Source organism: Phragmites australis, chromosome 5 (assembly GCF_958298935.1).
Source record: "Phragmites australis chromosome 5, lpPhrAust1.1, whole genome shotgun sequence".
NCBI classification, from domain to species: Eukaryota; Viridiplantae; Streptophyta; class Magnoliopsida; order Poales; family Poaceae; genus Phragmites; species Phragmites australis.
The window spans coordinates 9675034-9688672 of NC_084925.1; the positions used below are offsets into that span (position 1 = coordinate 9675034).

The 13639-nt window shown below is 39.2% G+C and overlaps 1 protein-coding gene across 1 annotated transcript; it reads left to right on the top strand.

Annotated features, from left to right (window-relative positions):
* Positions 1–9241: 9241 nt before the first annotated feature.
* LOC133918717 (uncharacterized) lies at positions 9242–12166 on the top strand. The gene is made up of 6 exons (XM_062362732.1): positions 9242–10059; positions 10211–10287; positions 10423–10480; positions 10588–10807; positions 10890–11298; positions 11421–12166. The coding sequence occupies exons 1-6, from the start codon at positions 9564–9566 to the stop codon at positions 11751–11753; spliced, it is 1593 nt and encodes a 530-aa protein (XP_062218716.1). The 5' UTR covers positions 9242–9563; the 3' UTR covers positions 11754–12166.
* Positions 12167–13639: the final 1473 nt, after the last annotated feature.

Sequence of the window (13639 nt, forward strand, 5' to 3'; positions counted from 1 at the left end):
CATCCTTTCATTGTCACCTTGAGTATGTTGCTGATATCTAGGTTATAAATCAAATCGAAATACTTAGCAATGCATAGGTCATTCGGTAGAAGTCGAGCGGTGATTATTTCATCGTTTGCGAGCATAGGCGATATTTACTTTCATAATGATCACAATGTTGGATATGGGTTGATGATGGTTGGATGAGTGGTGAGTATGAGACGAGATGTGGGTGGTGCTAGGGATGTTATCTGCTCCGGAGGAAAGTCCTGGGGGCAGGCCGGGAGAGGAACCCGAACACCGTAGACCGCTTACGTCATTTAAGCATCGATTGTCGATGTAGTTGGCTTTAGCACTTACTTTACTCACCGCATGCCGATCTAATGGTAAAGCGAGTTGAATATCTATGTAGTTCTGATCATTTGGGCATGAACATCGACGGTGTGAGCGGGCGGGCTTGTAAGAGGTGCTAGTTTGCTCAGGGAGTAGCTCTAGTATCTCGTGTCGAGCGATGCATGATCTAAATGGTTGGGGTTTATTGGGAAAGGTTGACATGAGTATCCCTTGTATGGACCTGTATGGTCATGCAAGCCGTATGGTCCTCAAGTCGTATGGATCCAGGAGTATCCCCTACAGGGTGTAAAAATATTTTGAAATATCGCGCTCTCGATCATGAGCATGCTTCTATCCATCTGCATCTGTCGTAGAGTTTTCACTTGTGGTTGATGATTGAATATGTGGGAGAAAGTTGAGTTGGTCTTTGTTACATATAGGTTCAATGGTTCCAATTATTTATGTTCAGTTGGTTATAGTCGAGTAGAATTATGTTGTTGTTGGTTAAGTTAGTTGCTCACATCTATGTGTCTAGGTAGCTTACCACTTATGTTTAACTTAATCATGTGATTTTTTCTTACTAATAGCTCAATGCAAAATCATTGAAGTCGAGCTATGTATATGTGCTCTAGATAGTTTAAGTCTTGCGAGTACCTACGTACTCATGCATGCGTTTTCAAATACTGCCGGTGAGGAAGAGCCGATGTTTGGCTACTTCGTGCCTGCCGATTAGGGTGACGAGCAAGAGTAGTTCATCCTACTCTCGGAGGTCGTGCTTTTGGGGTGGAGTCCTTGTATAGGTTTATACTTCCGCTGCGTAGATGTTGTTGTCTTTTGTTGTAAATTGGTGTAAATTGTTGCATGGCTAAATACCTGTAATATAATGTTAATTATTCGCTCTTTTTTAAATTTTGTTGTGATGTATATGTTGGAAATGTATGTGTTACAATTTTGGGCACAAAGCACGTGACGAGACTACTAGAATGATATTCTGGTTAATCGTCAAGATTATGATTATGAATAATGATCTTCCTGGTGATTAGTCACAATATTATCTAGACGGTTCCTCACAGCTAAGTTATATGGTTAAGTCGTAATGATAATATTTTTAATAAGACAACATCACAAACTTGTTTAGGTTCTTTTAAAGTTACATAGTAGATCTGATTATGGTTTATATTACAGAAAGAGGAGGAAAGATCTCTAATAAGATATGCTTGTCGGGTTTTGGAGACCATATTGATGGAAGTCTATGTCCAATATAGATGCCAGTTTAGTAATAGACTTTGTGCTTAATTACTATTTAACTATATTAAGGTGTGAAAGGCTGTCTTTTATTCTACCCGGAGTGTCGGGCTTTGGGTCATACTTTGTAATAATAAATGGCTACGTGCATAATTTTATACAGAGACCGAAATAAATATTATTCCTTACTTAAAAACAGAAGTCTCTTTCGACTTTTAATTTATAGCTGCTAAATTACTACATCATATGAACCCCAGGACTGCATCTAATTATGTACGATTACGTTCAGCTTGGTCCAAATGACGATAAGTTAAAGTGCATGCTGTAATGGAGTGCTGCTCGGATTGAAGCTTGAGTGTGCCAATCGATCATATCGAACAAAGTGGTTGGTGTGGGATCGACAGGCAAATACTACTTTATAAATTAGGAATCGGATTTGGAATGAGTCGATCGGGTGTCACTTGAAAAATACACAAGTAAGGAGTGATAAATATTATGGAGATGCATTCGTTACTTAAGGATCTATCACTAAAGAGATTACAAGTGATATGTTATAATTTTGATTTGATATTTATGATTTTTTATAAGTGACGAGTCGTAATTTTAATCTTTCACTTTATAACTTGTTTCTGATGAACATTTTTTACATTTTTTAGCACCAAAAAAATAAAAAAATATTTTTTTCATCCAAGTTATCCAACATAGGGGCCATCACTATTTGCCATATGTCACGTACTATTTTTCACATTATATTTATACTCTATGTTTCGTGGAGGTCGAACCAGCGACCTTCTCTAACGCGTATAACCATCTTATCACCTTACCCTCGCATAGGTTCTAAAGGAAGCTGAATATTTTATTCTTTTAATCTTTTTTATCGAGGGTCATCAATGACGGATCATAACTGATGTTATGATCTGTCATGACTGTTTTGCCGTATCGTTGAATTCAGTGAATTGATTATTACTAAATTGTTAATTTACATATAAAATCTTATGAATTTTAGAATATCTCATGTCAAATTTGTACAAATATTTTATGAATTTTAGAATATCTCATGTCAACAATCGTAATTTAATATGTGACTCGGAGTGTCTTCGATAAAATAGGCATAACTTTTACATACGAACTCTGATTTTGATATTTTTTTCTCTATGGATATCAAAAAATTACACCCATTTCTCTCCACCTTCATTTGATTCGGCTAATTTTCGATGCCAAAAATAGCTTAGAAGATTAATTTATCACCCTTAAAGTTTCTGCATCATTTTCGAAGCATGCGTTTATGTCCGGTCGCCATCCCTTACATCAAAATTGAGCAGAAATATACAGTGGTTCCTATTCTAGTGCTGTTGAGGTAAGAAAAAAATAAGAGAAAAATAAAAGAAAAATAAAACAATGTTTGTGTCTACTACGCTGTCGTACTCTACACTAGTTATAAGTTTAGTATTTACATTTGTGCTTTTATACGTAAATGTTTAGCTATAGCATGGTTGTAAATTTTTTGCATAATATTTTTTCAGTTCTACATAATACTTTTAGTTTTTAGTTGGACAAATTAAGTAAGAAAATATAGTATCTTATCAGCTTTAATAACATAGCTAAGTCATCAGTAACGGATTGATGATAAGTTATAAATGATAGGGCGTAACGTGACCCGTACTGAAGAGTAGCCTAGACTCGTTACATATGAGTTATTCATTAATACGGGTTATAATTTTACGTATCATTAATGTTATAAATAACAAGTAACTTTATGACATATTATAAATAACGAGTTGTGATCCTGTTCCAATCCGAGACCATATAAACGACGAGTGTCACTTATAACTATTAAGTGACGGATTCTGACAGCATTTATCGAGTAAACTACTAGCTAGCATGATTTCACCTAACACCTGCCGAACCGTCCCCATGGTGATTCTTTTGCGCGATTCAAGGACTAAGACGACCAAATTATTTCCATTGTTATGAGATTGGTGAAACAGATCCTGTATAGTGTGAAGTGAAGTTTGTAAGTAATTAAATACAAAGACCATAAATGGGTTCGATCGAATTTGTGGCTGTGTGTTTGTCATTTTTATTGATTCTTGTACAAATTTTTGTCCTCTACAGGAGGGGAAATTTTTATATATGTATACGTACATATGATTTATCATGATCATTCATTTGAATTGAGTTTTATGTCGGAAGAGTAGTTAAAAAATAATCATAGAATAGGTGAGAAAAATAATAGATGAGTAAGTATCAGGTAATATAAATAAACAGTTTGAGAATAAGCATGTATGCATAAGTGAATGTAGAGTTGTATTTTCTTGTACAATTGCTGGCTATATGTATACTCTAGCTGCGATGATTTAATGGGAGAATGGCACTGCTATTTATTATCCTTTGTTTGCTAAGAATTATATTGTATGCACGAGGAGTATATACGTGTACTTATAGGAACACACACAAAGCAAACTCATTCATGCAGATATAAAAAGATCTGTTGTACTACTAGAAGAAGACTTGATGACACTGATCCACAGGAATCATGTGCCATCAACTGCCCTGGAATATGCGCTGCAGCAAAAAGAGAAAAAAGATTTAAAAACTCTGATAAGATTGATCAGCTGTGTCAGCTTATGGTAAGATCTACTAAAGTTGCGTTTATTTGGAAGACAAGTTAGATGAAATATGGTCATTTATATTTTGTTGAATAAGATGATTTAATTTTTTGTTTTGTAGTATGGATAAGACGATCTAATTTTATGTTTGGTTGGAAGGACAGAATTTGAATAGGTAAGCCAAAATTTATGGCACTCACTTATCATATATTTAGTTTTTTTATCGAAACAAAATCATGTAAGTTTTTGTTTTATCGATTTAATTGTAATGAATACAATGGTACAATCGAATCACAAATTAGATAAATGGTTTAGAAGATAATATTATTTAAAGGATACTAACAAAAATATATTTACTCTAACAATTAGAATATGCCACATTAGTAGAGATAAAACTCATCCAGAATATAGATGGCTACGTCCAACAATTTTTAATGTATACCCTCATCCAGTATCTGAGAAAAATATTCCTTCCAGATAGCCATCATATCTAGCTTACTCTTCAACCAAATACTAAAAAACTAAATGTCATCTTCCACTCAAAGATATCCATCCAATCAAACATATCCTAAATGACTATGCCCCTTATTTTCTCTTTGATATGAATGTTTTTTAATTTATATTTAGTTATACATTGGCCAAATTACAATTTGCCATAGATTAAAATGTGATCGGGTTTACTTAGAACATACCAATATGATACTAAAGGTCTGTTTGTTTGAGCTTCTGGTTTTGGGTTTTTCTGAAAAGCTATATTTTTGGCTTGTTTGAAAAGCTGTTTTTGAAAATAGGTTATTGACTTCTACAATAAATTTTTAGTTTCTCAGCACATACTTCTCAGAAAAATGTCTCTCAACGAGTTTCTTAGCTTTAGGTCATTTTCCTTAGATACAGACTTCTAGTTTCACAGAAACCACTTCTTCAGAACCTTTTTTTTTCCCTAATTTCTAGCAGTAGCAGAAGTAGGAACAAAAACAGAAAACAAACATGGCTTAACTTTATGTGGCATAACATATTACTAGAAACGAATCATATCATTCTACCGACGTAAGTTATCTCAATTTTCATAATATTATCCTCTTGTCACTACAAGATTAACGGATACTCCCAATAGTTTTTATTTGCAAGTGACTGATTGTTCGTAATATTTTGCATGAGGTATGGCAATTATGCTGTTGATGTTTTGTTATTACTACCAGGAAAGATACAAAGTATAATAGAAAGATTGTCGGCCGCTCGAGAAAAAATACTAAAATTATCGGACACTTGTAAGCAAAAATTAAAACTGTTGTATTGTACTCTTTTTCCTTGCAATTTTTCACCTGGCATCTGCGACGCCCTGTATAGCTTGCTAGATTTCTTTATCTGTATGCCCCTTGAAGGTACACATCCTTTTTTCAACAGTATCTCCACGCTACGAAAAGATCCCTACTGTAGAAAAATTCATCCACACCATCTTTTCACTGCCGGTTAAAAAATAATCATCATTACCGATTTAGAAACTCTAAACACATATAAAAAATTAAGTTAGTAAGAACTAACAGTGATAGTGATTGATATTATCGGTTAGTAACCTAAATCGAGAGTAATATTTAAATTATCATTATCGGTTTCGTAGCTAGAATCAGCAATAATATTAGTTCAACAAGAGATATATTTTTAATGATCAGTAGTAGTAATAATTATTACTGCTAGTTGTATTTAAGAATCAGTAGTAATATACTCTTTTTATATAATATAAATACTATCTTTAAATAATAGTTAGTATTTTAACCGATCCGGACCGTTCCAACACTGTAAAACTTAACTACTGACTGTCCTCGTGCAGGCATGCACATTGATGATCTCGTTATTGCCACACAAACGGGTGGCTTAATTCCTTTTCCTCCTTTTGCATGCCTTCCTTGCTTTTTCCACCTACGCATCATGCTGGAGGGCAGCTGCTGCGCGCAGCTCACCCCAAGAATGCCGTGACAACGCAACCTCATTCCGCCCATCCGTGCGATCGTCTCTCTTTTCGGAAGCTCTCATGAGGCCGGCCTGGATGCCTACATCTTCCTACCCTTTTGCATTCCAAACTTGACAAGCTACAAACCACCAACCAAAAGGGTTGGTTTGGATGTCATGATTTCTTATGCCCCCCATATATATATGGAACCTATACCTGCCATATAATTCTTATCGTGTCCTTTCCAAAAGGAAAAATAATTCTTATCAGATGACGCGTTCCTTGCTTACAGGCAAAGGGTGTAATTCATCATTGGCCCCAAATCAAAACCTTCGCAAAATTTGGCTATCTTAAAAAAATGGTACTCATTTGTATGGTTCTAACCTTTTGAAATTCTACGTCTACTTGTTCATATCCTCATACCTTTGCTTATAAATCTTTGGCCAAATGTGCCATAGTTAAAATTTTGGCTAGCTAAATTTTGGTAGGGTTAGCTTGGGCACAAACCAAGCAAGCCAAAAGTTAACTACTCTCGGAAGTCAGAACTCAGAACCATTATTGTGATCCAATATCCATCTTGCCTGCGCCACCCCACCTAAGAGAATTTGAACTTTTGGCTGCAACTTTTGTACCTTGACACATAAATTAAAGAACCTTGACTCATGTCTTTGAACCTTGACACATAAATTAAAGAAGTTTGATCCTTAACTCATAAGTGAAATAAGTTCACGTTAAGTCCAAGTACAAATTGTTCACCTATTTGAATTTTAAACTCAAGCCATTTAACCCTGACTAAAAAAAAAAATCCAAGAAGAGTTTCTACTCAGGGTACAAAACTTTCAACTTAAGAAATGATATTCACCCAAAAAGTTTTGTAAAGAAAAAAAAGAAGGAACACACTCCACGAGCATTTAGTCGCGCGCAGACGCCCAACAAATTAAAGCCACAGACAGTGGTGGCAAGCAGCTGGGGAGGCTGCCCAGATCCATGGAGACCCCCTTGGGTGTATTAACGCTCCGCGGTGCATTAACGGTGTCACTATGGTGGTCTATCAACAATTGAATTGCAAAACACACTGTAGAAGAAAGAACACGCTTGAGACCAGTTGGTAATTTCCTGTACCGAGGTTTCAACCAATGTATCAGGTGCTATCACTAACATTTTCAATAGAATCCCGTAAGTTAGTGTATTCATCTGTTATTTCTATATGACTATTCTATAGTTGCTGGCGCCTCTCCACATATATACCTATATATGAATAGATATGCGATCATATACTCTATCTCGTTCCAAATGAGTGTCATTTTAGACTTGTGTAAGAAAGTGCTAATTAAAATGATATTGTTGCGTTGCAATTATTACACATTGAAAAAGATACCATATTTATCGTGAGAGGGATACCGTTTATTTAGCAAGGGCACAAGAAGAAGAAAATGAGAGACAAGTGCCTAGAAGTCCTATAACAACTTATATTTAGAGAAGAGTGGCAAATGCTAAGTGCATCTTCAACAGGTCGATATCACTAGCTGACTAGGATTTCGCCCAACGTGGAGGTGAGAGAATGAGCGGGAAGCAAATCGCTAGCGTTAAGTGCTAGCTATTATAGCATGTGAATCGAGGACGCGAGAACACTCCTGGACCCGTGCTGCTCCTCTCCTTCGGGCTTCACTATGAGAGAGGAAAGGAGGTAGAGAGGCCGGTTGGTGGAGAGGCGACAAGGACGAGGAAATCTTACTATAAAAACTATTTTTTATGATACCTATGTTTCATTTTTATAGGCGGTTTCTGTCTAAGTAAGTAGGTTGAGACCCTGTAGAGTTTTAGACCACTAATAAAAATTAATTTCACAGACGGATCTTTATGTGAACTATCTGTGAAAATAGAGATTTTTTAAGACGGTTCACATAAGATTTTTTAAGGCGATTCCTTATGTGAACCGCTTGTGGAAAACTATTTTCACAGACGGTTGCTTAAGTAAACCGCCTTTAGAAATAGATTTTCACATGTATTTTACGTCTTCATTTCCATAGGCCTTCGATTATAGGCGGTTGCGCTAAATGCCTGTAAAAACCGATTACGAACCACCTCTAAAAATAATTTCTGTAGTAGTGACAAGCAGAGCTCAAAGCCATCCACCATCGCCGTCTTAGGTGTTGCTAGATTCGACGCCAGTTGGTGAGGGGGGGGGGGAGGAAGGTTGGTTGTCTGTGCCCTCAGTGTTGAAATCGTCCTCTATGACTCGTCGATGGCAACGTTGTCAGTATGGGACGTGGATGGGGTCAAGGTGTTTTTGGTTGTCGTCACGGCCAAATCGGTCATCCTTGAAGTGGTCGACAATTTCAAAACGGTGGTGGGGCTTGGATCCCTGTTGGATCTAGCAGGGGATGGTGTGGTGGGAGGGAGCGGGTGGCGCCACGAGGGGACCGGATGGTGGGTTAGATGGGGAGGAAGGAGCAGTGAGAAGGGAGAGACATGGTTGTCTATTATGCAAACTACAAGTGACATGGCACTGTTATTGATAGCAAGCTAGCTCCATTGAAGGAAATTCAATTCCCTAAAACAATATACATTTAGAATCAAAGGGAGTTTATATGTTTTTAGAGTTAAATTAAACCAATAGACATGTTGCAGAAAACCAGGAAACCAGTTCACCGGTCACCAGTACTCACTTAGAATGAAGGCTGGTTATGCTTAGTGTAGGTACATAGATCGTTAGATGTGCACATCGAATGTAATAAATACACGGCCATGCATGTCATGACGTGACGAAGACCAACCCACGTATTTGTCCTTTTTAGCTATCTCAGCTGTTTAGACAAGCCTTTCAGAGGGCCAGGGGCAGGTAGGCAGAGGTCAACCGCTAACGCTTTTTTTTCTGTCACGGATTGGCAGCTCAGATCCACACGACAAGGGGGTCAGTGTCCCAAACTGAAAAGAAAATTAGAGCGAGAAATGCTTTTGGAATCGAGCCAGATTGGCAGGTTGGGTCACATGATCGATCGAGCTACTAGCTCAGCTCGCTCGTGCATGCCGCGCAAGCCTAGCTAGGACAACACCTATAAAAGATCTCACTGCTGCTATGTAAAGTATGTCTGCTCCATTTAGCCCATGAACTTTGCTAAAAGCTCTTTCTTTTAGCTACTAAGTTTCTGTGATTAATCTACTTTTACTTTGTTGTTTCTGACTTTCTGTGTGTATATATATGTGTGGCCCTTGCCTTGGTACCAACCAAACACAAGGACAGAGTCCAGTATTGCACACACATCATTTCTTGCTACGCTGTTCAAAACCAGTCAATGTAGAAGGAGAATGCCTGTCCTCTTCTCACTTATTTTATTCCCACGTTCTAGCTTGCTTATGCTTATTCCCCTCCCCACTCCTTATCATTGTTGCCCTCCTCCCCACTTCATCCTCCCCCTTTCCTCCTCCTACCTGCACATACTATTCTGATGATCGGATCCAGTCATGCATGGCAGATCAGTAGAGAGAGACTGACGGTAGAATACAAGATGGTAGCTCGAGAAGAGCAAGTGATGAGGGAGGTGGTGAAGGATAAGGAAGTAGTACCTGTCGAGGTTCTTGAGGATGATGAGGAGAGATCGATGGATAACAAGGCTTTGGACCTCAACGAGGGTGTCGATGCTGAGAGCGAGGAAGGGGAAGTCGGCAGCGACGAGGAGGAAGATGACGGCGACGATGATGATGGGGGTAGCACCACTGATGTTTCTGGGAGTAGGATCTCGAGCAACAACAACTGCACCAACAACAATTCGGAGAGCAGGAAGGGCGGTGCCAACGGGTGCAGCAAGTCGGAGGGGAGTGGAGGCGAGCAGAGGGTGCCGTCGGTGCGGCAGTACAACCGGTCGAAGCTGCCTCGGCTCCGGTGGACGCCTGGCCTCCACATGGCTTTCGTCCACGCTGTCGAGAGGCTCGGTGGGCAAGAAAGTATGTACTTGATCATATGGCACATCATTTCTTGTGATTAGATCGATGTTGCATGCTTTCCTCTGTAATTTTCAAACTTCTTTTTTAAGTCGAATTTTTCAAACTTCTTTATCTGTGTTGTAACAATTTTGTTACTTATGCTTGTTGACAGGAGCAACCCCTAAGCTGGTGCTTCAGATGATGAATGTCAGAGGACTCAGCATTGCTCATGTAAAAAGCCACTTGCAGGTAAATGATTCTCTTTGTGCATAATCGGTTGATCTACTTCTGCTGCTTGAATAAGATTGCTCGTAGCATTACTGTAGTGTGTTGTGAATTAACATACAGCTACATAACTCATTCTGACAATCCGTTTCTTTTCAGATGTACAGAAGCAAGAAGCTCGACCAGGATGGTCGCCAGAGAGGAGCAATTTCCTCAGGTTTGTATACATACATAGCACAGAATTTTCTCGATCTGCATGTAGTAGATTCTCACCCTCTATTTAAGAACTTGTGTTCTCATTGGAGTATTTTTCATGTGGTGCAGTGTATTCCCCAATGAACTTCCATTTCATGAGAGGCGATCGGCGCTTCCACGACATGTCGTTCCTCCGAAGAGCCGCCGCGCTCTCCTCCTCCAGGCCGGAGCACGGCGGCTTCTTCGCGTCGAGGAACGGCAGCGGCCCGGAGGTCAGCCGGCTCTATGGGCTTCTCCAGCACCGGCCGGCTCCAACGCAAACTTTTGACTTCAGAAACTCCATTTTCAGGTAAATTTTGTTTATACAGGTAGCTCCCAGCTAAGAGTATCTGCAAAGGAAACCCTAATTCCGGTAGTTTATCTCCGGCTAGGCATCACGAGTGGGCGTTGAACCAGTGCGAGGTGATGATCTCCAGGAAGGACGTCAAGCCGCCGTCGACTGGGCCGCAGCAACACCCGCTTGCATCTTCCGCGGCGATGCGGAGCGAGAGGCGTTGGTGGCCTTTCACTGACGAGGGCGCGGCCGTTGCCGCCGGAGAGCACAGGGTGGAGACAGGAGGAAGGGATGTAAACTTCGGCAATTCCATCGGGAGCAGCTCTCGGCCTCTCCCGTGGGCCATGTCGCCGGTCGTGTCCGGCGATCGCCGTCTTCCGTTCAGATGGCGGCCCGGAAGCGGCAGCAGCGTCGTCAGCCACCCGACCAGCAACAGAGCCATTATCACAAGATTATCGGATCCCGTCGGGATCGACGTAGTAGCCCTAGATGCCCAGCAGCTCGAGGTACGGCCGTCTTGGTGCACGCATATATATCCGGCCTTCAGCCCTTCACGCTACACACGAACCCTAGATAAATTCAACCCATTTCTGACGCAACATTATTGTATGTGCGATCAATTATTCAGCGGCAGAAGCACGCAGGACAAAGGGCTTCCACCACGCCGGCCGACGATGCGTGCCGCAAGCGGCCGCCAGAGGCACAGGACTCGACGCCAGACTTGCAGCTCAGCTTGTCCCCCACCACGGTGGTTGAGGCCAAGAAGAGAAAGACCACTGCACCGAGCGAGCAGGAGATCATGGACAGCAGCGAGCTCTCTATCTCACTCTCGCTGTCGCCACCCGCTGCAGCTTCCATGCATCAGCAGCAAGAAAAGACAAAAGGAAGCAGCAGCAGCGGCGAAGCCGTTCTGGGGCAGAGTACTTTGGATCTGACCATGTCGATCAGGGCATTGGAGTGAGATCTTTCGAGTACTTTGTCCCAATGCGTTTATAAAATTGCACACTGCACCATGCATGAGATTAATAAACATTATTGATTTAACCCTGCTTGTCTCCACCAGTACATAGTTGTATCATATGTGCATGTCATGCTTGGTTATGGTTTCTAGCTAGGGAGACTGCCTCTCTATATATGGCCCATGTGTATATGCATGGCCACATGACCGATCTCCAGCTTTGTTCTTTTGTGACAACATATTTGAGAAACAACCAGCAAGATTGGAAGACGTATCCACAGCACTTCAAATCGGGATAGTAAAGTTGTTATTGCACATTTGAATGTTAGAAGATGCATGGCCATGTGGATCACATATCTTCTGACAAGATGATATATAGACATTCACCTCCTTCGTTTTTGTGGATTTTGATTTTTGCATGGTTATAAAATTGTTGTTCAAGTACTCTCTTTAGTCTCAAATACTTCCCCTGATCCAAAATATAAGTAGTTTTAGCCAAAACAACTTATTTTCTATTGGAGGAGTCCTTGTCATTTGGACATCAACACAATATCCAAAATACAACTCTTGCCACAAGTTTCTATTTTAATGTTCAAATAAAAAAATTCATTCAAAAAATGTTCAAATAAAATTATTATTTTATGAAATTAAGTACTTTTTAGACAACTTTTTATGTTTCAAATTCCAAATATTTAAAGACATATATATTGATACTAGATCGATGTATGTCTAAAACAACATGTACCTATCGATACGAGGTAGCAATACATATCTGCACAAATCTAGTATTCAAGGGGTGAGCACCATTGTCGTGCTCTCTTGTGTATTGGAGCTCCTTCCGGTGGAACCTACCTCTAGTGAAAGAAGCACGATGCCCACCCCTTACAGTGCTGAAGCTTAACTTAGAGTCTGTTTAGCGGAGCTTTAGCTTTAAAAAATTCTTAGAGAATGTATTTCTAGCTATAGAAATTTATAGAGCTGGAGCTAAGAATACACTAGAGATGTCAAGTGAGTCATTTGTTTATATTCTAGAATAAAAATAGACACTTAAATCATTTTAAATTAACTTATAAACATCATATCTAAGGTAAAATTGGAAGCTAGAGGTCTGCTAAATAGGATCTTAATTAAAGACAAAGAGGGAGCCGATCTAACAAATTTGCTCCAAATCCTAATAATCAATAGTTTAATCAGTATGGAAGTAAAAACAATTCATAGAGTAGTTTCAATTTCAAAGGACAGGTCATGGCCATTTGGCCTCAGCTAAGCTTCGCCTCGAAGGCTACTTCCAATAGTGTTGATCTGACATGTAGGATTTGGCCTCAAGGGTGTACGCACGCACAAGTGTCAATGACAGTACCGATAATCCATCTAGATATTTGATGGCATCTCCCCAATGATTTTTTATCTCAATATTTTTTATTTTCAAAATTTGGAAACGTATATGTCATTTTTTAAAATTTGCAAATCTATACTCTTATCTATCGCCCTTCCAACATGCGTCAGGTTTAAAAATCCAAAAAATACCGTGTTCCAATGCCCTCAAAATCAAAACACTACTGAAATAGTTATGAAAAATTCTAAAAAAATTATGGCATAGAATATGCTATTATTTAGCTCTTCAAAAACTTTCAAACAAAAATATGATATGTACGATGAGAAAAAAAAGACAAATTTCAGGGATGTACAAGTAATTATTTGAGTTAAATTTTTTGAGAGCTAGATGATAGCATCTTCCACACTATAATTTTTCATGACTATTTCAATAGTATTTTGAATTTTTACAGCATTAGAACGTGACCTTTTTTGGATTTTTAAATTTGCAAATTTTTAAAACAGGCACATAGATTAACAAAATTCGAAAATAAAAAGTTCTAGCCTGGCCCATA